At 64.3% G+C, this 6,000-nt stretch overlaps 1 protein-coding gene across 1 annotated transcript in view; it reads right to left on the reverse strand.

Moving 5' to 3' along the window:
- The window catches only part of LPCAT1 (lysophosphatidylcholine acyltransferase 1), a 40,882-nt gene extending 35,412 nt beyond the window's left edge, over positions 1 to 5,470 (reverse strand). The window contains exon 1 of the mRNA XM_059916065.1: positions 5,206 to 5,470. Coding sequence (XP_059772048.1) covers positions 5,206 to 5,340 — 135 coding nt within the window. The 5' untranslated portion in view covers positions 5,341 to 5,470. The remainder of the gene's footprint in view (positions 1 to 5,205) is intronic.
- Between the last annotated feature and the right edge of the window lie 530 nt (positions 5,471 to 6,000).

Genomic DNA, 6,000 nt, shown 5'->3' on the forward strand with positions numbered 1-6,000 from the left:
AGTTACGTCGTGGGCTGGGCTGGGCCCGGCACTGGGCCCCGGGGCTGCTCAGGGGAGCAGGAGTGGAGAGGAGCCTGAGCAGCGCGTCCCCCAGCCAAGCAGTCACTCCTGAGCACCCTGGGGAAGCGGGGAGGTGACCAGTCTGAGGTTCCTGAGGACCAGGTGCAGGTGAGGCAGTGATGGAAGGAGAGGGCGGGGCCAGGGCAGGCAGCCGGGAGACCACTGCACTGGGGGGGGAGACTGGAAGCAGAAGTGGCCCCGGCTACTCTGGGGGGTGGAGGAGGGGCTCCGCATCCCACACCAACCCCTCTGTGCCAGGTGGTCGCAGGCCAGCAACCAGCAGAAGGAAGGGAGCCAGGGCGGGGGACGGGGGTCCAGCTGGAGGGACCCAGCGAGGGTGTGCAGATCGTGAGTCACACGCACAAAAGCGACCACTGGCTCCTGCCTCCTGGTGAGAGAGACCTGCTGCTAGCGAAGGGAGGTTCTGTCGCTCGCTCTGTACGTGGGACAGCTGTTACCCCTCCAGGGCTAGCGAACAGACCCGGTAGAAAAGACCCCCACCTTGGGGCGGGCGTTCAGTGCCGGGTCCAGCCCATCGGCCTCCCCGCTGCCTCGGGCACTGAGGTCGCTCTGTGCTCCCGGGCTCCTCGGGTGGCAAGGAGCAGCAGGGCCCGCCGGGTGGCCCGTCCTCCCCCGCCGGACCTCAGGACCCCGAGCACGACCCCGCAAGGTGAGGTCCAGCTCCGTGTTCCCATCCTAGGGAACTGAAAGGTTAAAAGCGTGAAAGATGTAGTTTAAAAAGCTCTTAAGTGGCAACTAACTTTTTAGGGAAAATAACTCACTCCTCTGGGCCTAACATGGAAACACGAGTCAGGGGTACACAGGCTGCAGTCCCAGGCGCCTCGGCTCGGCCCCCATCCAGGACCCCCGCGGAGCGCCACCGAGGACGCTGTGCCCAAGGGGGGCCCGGAGGCCGGCAGCCGTGTGCGCGGTGACGAAGGGCATTCAGCCACGGTTACACCCCGGCCCACAAGGCTGGAACGTGGTCAAAACACCAAGGAACGTGCGAATGAGCAAATTACTGCAAACCTTGCACTGACGGCCGAGCGGTGACTTGGGCTTTAGGACAAACCCGCTACCGCATTTCCACAGGGTATTTCCAAACACATGCTTTCCTCTGGACTCATTTCAGAATAACTCACAGCAAGACTAAAGGTTTATGGGACACGGAAACACCAACCCTAACTTGCAGCGAACCCGCGAGAACGGGGCTCAGGTCCCGCCCGCTGGGGCTGGTGGCCCTTGTCCTGGTGGCCCTTGTCCTGGCTGTGTGGGTGACAGCCCAGGGGCAGGTGGGCAGGGCTCGGCTTCGTGACAGGGGCTCCTGGAGGCCGTGCTGAGACTCGCTGGGTACAGGAGCCCACAGGGCACCTCCTCAGACGGTCCCCGGGCCTGCGGGCACGGGGCGGGCCGGGCCCACTCTCAGGGAAAAAAGCCTGCTTTTTAAAAATGAGAAATAAGACTGTGCTTTGATCAGCACTAAGAAATTAAAGCGAGTGTAAGAGAAAACTGTGTGTATGTGCGTGTGTGTGTGTGTGTCTCACTTCAGGAGAGAAGAGCGCAAGAAATGAAAAGTGGAATCCTGCACCCTTGGATCCCCCGTGTCTCAGGCCTCAACGTTAACCACAACTAAGTTTCACACACGCATCCTTCCAGAAAATTAGAATCAGATTACAGGAGGCTCCCGGTGAGCTGGAAGAGAAAGCGGCGGCTCAGACATCTGCTCTGGGCCAGCCCGTGCTGCCCGGAGTCCGGGGACAGCACAGGACCAGGGCCTCGGCCTCCTCAGCTGGACATGAGGACGCGGCCCCCCACCCTCCACCCGCCTGCCTTCCGGGCCTGCGCTCCCGGGTCCTCAGCAGCCCTCAGAAGGGGACTGTGGGGCCGTGGCCTCCCAGGTGCCCAGGGACACAGCCTGCCGCTGCTGCCACAGGACACGCGCTCTCCCGGAAGGCCTCCATCTCCCGTTCCCAGTTTCTATAATCGCCAGCCCCTCAAGAACATGGGCGTCAGGCCGGGCCACCTCCCCATTCACCCGTCCCCCCGCGACCCCCCGCCACCAGGCACAGCGCTGGGGCCGTGGCAGGGGTCGGATGAAGAGTTGCTCCCTGTGGAGTCTCCCGCGTGGAGCACCCAGACGTGAGGCTGGTGAGGGCGTGCAGGTGGGCCTGGTGTGTGCACACGTGGGGGCGGGGCACTGGGGCCACGATGGCTGTGAACAGCAGCCTTCCCTTGAGTGGCCGGGGAGCGAGCAGGGCGTGGGCTCCCTGCCCCGGAGCGGCTGCCCCAACTCGGCATCCAGACAGAGCCCCAGACGCGGGCATTTGGGTCAGAACTGGGAGAGAGAGATCGCCCACTTCTGGGTAATTAGACTCCACGCAGGCTGCCGAGCAGGTCTGTGCCTGGAGTCGCCCCTCCTGTGATCCTCTCTGAGGACTGGACCGGGGCGAGGGGTGCACGCAGGGTCTCTCCCTCCGAGGGCTCAGTTCCAAGGTGTTTGGGAAACCAGGCTGCTCTCCAGGAAGTACACTCTCGGTGACACTGGTTCAGGGGGTTCAGAAATGGGGAAGCACCAGAGCTGGAGGGGATGTGCTCACACCCACGGCTTCCAGCGGGAAGTACCCAAACACCCGGTGACATCGAACCACCGCCTGACTCCAAATCACAGGGTGATGATATGATATTCCACTATTCATAGTTTTTCAGATCTTAACATGTTGTTTTCTGTCCAAAGAGATGCTTAAGCTCCTCACTAAAGCTGCAGTTAAATGACAGATGGGCCAACTGGTCATTAATCCCCAGACACGCGGCAGCCCCTCCCCTACAGCAAATGCCAGCAGGTAAATATAGGCACACTTACTGTTATACCTCAACTCAGAATTTAGGTGAGCTTCTGAGCGGCCCCTGGGTGTCTCGGACATTGCAGGATCCATTTATGTATTGATTTCGGGAGGCGGGCTTTCTTTGCTTGGATAGGCCAGTCCACTCTGCTCAAACTTTACCATAACAAAGTATGGTAAAGGGGGAAAGCTTTGCAGAACATTGTTGGTAAAAAGCAAAATGCTTCTGCAGACCGGGACTTGGAAATTGGAGAGTACAGACTACACCTGGGGCCTCAGACCCCTGGGCAGAAACAGGACTTTGTTACAAATACCCCAAGATTATTCTGACCCGGCCTCTGAAACACTGCAACAAGGTACAAACAAAGTATCCCTCCCTTGGAGGCAGGTGAAAACATGCCACCCACCTGTTCTTTTTTTTTTTTCCTCACACACCTATTCTTTTTCTGAACTCATCCAGATGCAGAGGCGACAACAGCCCACAGCTGGGACCCTCCAATTCCCAACCCTGTGACCCTGTGACCACCTGAGGGGGGCCAGGGTTTCAGACTCTGCTCTGACATCTGTCCCTTCGCTTGTTCATTCCCTCAACAGCCAGCTGGCTCTCCGTGTGGTCCCTCCATCCCCTGGGCCAGTGAGCACAGTCCCGGGCAGGACAGACCTGACCCCCCCCCGCCCCGTGCGCCCGCAGTAACGGGGGCTGCCAGTGTGACAGGGACACAGAGGAGGCCCTCCAGGGCGCAGGGGGCTTCCTGCTGGCGGAGGTATTTCACCCCAGACCTGAGGGAGGAGCAGAGGGGCCGGGAGACAGTGACAGCTCTGCAGCAGCGGGAGCCAAGGGTGACAGGCCTGGGGGGCACTGGAAACCCCCCGAAGGACTCCGGGCTCCATCCCAGGGAGCCCCCTCCCGAGGGTTCTAAGCAGCGGGAGGGAGACCCTGGAAGCAGGGGGCGGGGGTGTGGTAGCGACTGGGGGCTCACTCAGGAGCTCAGAGGAAGCCACCTGAGCCCCACCTGGAGGAGACAAGGGGGCGTGTGAGCCAGTGAGGACGAGGAGGGAGGCACCAGGGGACCACCAGGCGGGCGGGGTGGGACAGCCCTGTCCCTCCGTGTCGCCAGGCGGGGCTGCCGCTCTCCGTTCCCCCCACCACCCTCAGTCTTCTGCCCGTTTCTGCTCCCACTGACAATCTCTGGACCCACCAAGGGGGCGGTTAGAGAAAAGGCAGGCGTCTGGGGAAATGACAGTTTTAGACTGACTTCAAGAACTTTTCACTTTAATATTATTTCAGATGAGTTACTTTACACATTTAAAAAACTCCGATCTTCCCACAAAAAGTGTTGTCCCCGTTCGAGGTGTACTCCCCACCGGCTAGACAACCCCTGGAGACCCGAAACTTCCCTGCTTCTATGCATAGTTTTGGAGTCAAAGAAAGGCCCTCCTGTGAGCAATCCTACAGCAATGCGGACACAGCTCACGGTCGGCTCAGAGATCCCACCAGGTCAGAGAAGTAGCCCTCCAGGTCGGGAGCCACGTGAAGGCAGGGGACAAGTGTAGGGGCCGCCCTGCTTCCTTGCTTCCTGCAGCCGCCGTCCCTCAGCCAGGACCAGACCACCCCACAGATAAAACGTGCCAGAAGCAGGCCGCCTGCGCGCTGTACCCTAGGCTGGACCAGGCTGGACGCGACCGATTCTGGCCGCAGACTAACCGCCAAGGGAGTCCCCCAGAAACAACGTGGAAACCCGCAGACACAGAACCCTCCTGCCGGCAGCTCCAGGGGAGCCCACAGTCCGCACCCCACTGACGCCGGCACTGACTCAAGTGACCAAAGAGGTCCCCACACACGAAGCGCATCAAGTGACGAAGTCACATCCAGGGGGAGCCGCTCCGGTACCGCGCGGGGCCTGCACGCGGCGGCAGTGGACGCCAGGACCAGGAGAGAGCGCGGCGCCGACCGACCGGGGTGCGGGTACGAGATCGGGGTGCAGGGGCCAGGGCAAAGGGCTGCGGGGTCCAGGGATCAGGGAAAGGGGGATGGACCCGGGAGCGGGGACCTGGGGAAAGAGGATGCGGAGCCAGGTTCAGGGCACTGGCGGTGGGAACCTGGGTGACGGGAACCGGGGGTGGGGTGAGGACGGCGGGGGATGCAGGCTGCGGGTCGCAGGGAAGTGTGGCGATCGCGGGCCCCGGGGCGCCGCGGGGCTGGGCCGCGCCCAAGGTCCCCTTCCCGGCCTCCTCCGGCCGCGCATCCCCGACCCTCGGCGCGGCCCCGGGCCCGAGGCGGGCTGGGCACACGACGGACACCCACCTGGGCCTTCTGTAGGGCGCTGAGACGCAGCTCGTGCACGAAAGGGTTCCGCCCCGGGGGCGCCAGCCGCCGCGCGTCGCCGGCCCCCGCGCTGGAGGCGGGGGCGGCTCGGGGATCGCGTCCCCGCAGCCTCATGGCCGCGCCGCCCGCGGCGAGGGGAGCGGGGCGCCGGGCCGGGCGAGGAGCGGGTCGCGGAGCTGGACGCAGAGCTGGGCGCGGGGCGCCGGGCGCGGGCAGAGGATGCGCGGCGTCTGGAGCGGGCCAGGCGCGCGGCCGCGCAGGCGCGGGAGGGGAGGCTGCATGACGTGGGCGGGGCGGGGCGGGGCGCGCCGGCGGGGTGGGCGGGGCGGGGCGTGCTTGTTCGCCCCGCCCCTCGCGGCTCCGGAGAGACCGCCCCAGCGCGCGCAGGCAGCCCAGGGCTCCGCGCGCTGCTGCCGGCTGTGCCGGCCGGAGCCGTTGGGCGCGGGTCCCGAAGGGCGCCGAGGCCCTGGCGGAGAGCCTCTCGCGGTGGCCTGACCACAGGGACTCACGAGCCGGGCCTGGTCCCGGAGAAGGGGCGATCGAGTCCCCAGCGCGGCGCGGCCCGCCACGTTCCCCCCTTACGCCGCTCAGGGCGCCGACCCGGGGCGCGGCCTGTGGAGCGGAAGGAGTGCAGCGACGTGGAGATGGGGCGGGCACGCGCTACCCCGGGCTGTGGGTGCAGAGCCCCAGAGCAGTCCCCGCGGGAGGCAGCCCCAGCTGCCCAAATCCCGAGGGACGCTATTGAGCAGCGCCTGGCCAGGAGCACGTGTGAGA

The sequence above is a fragment of the Balaenoptera ricei genome, chromosome 3 (assembly GCF_028023285.1).
Source record: "Balaenoptera ricei isolate mBalRic1 chromosome 3, mBalRic1.hap2, whole genome shotgun sequence".
Classification (NCBI taxonomy): Eukaryota; Metazoa; Chordata; class Mammalia; order Artiodactyla; family Balaenopteridae; genus Balaenoptera; species Balaenoptera ricei.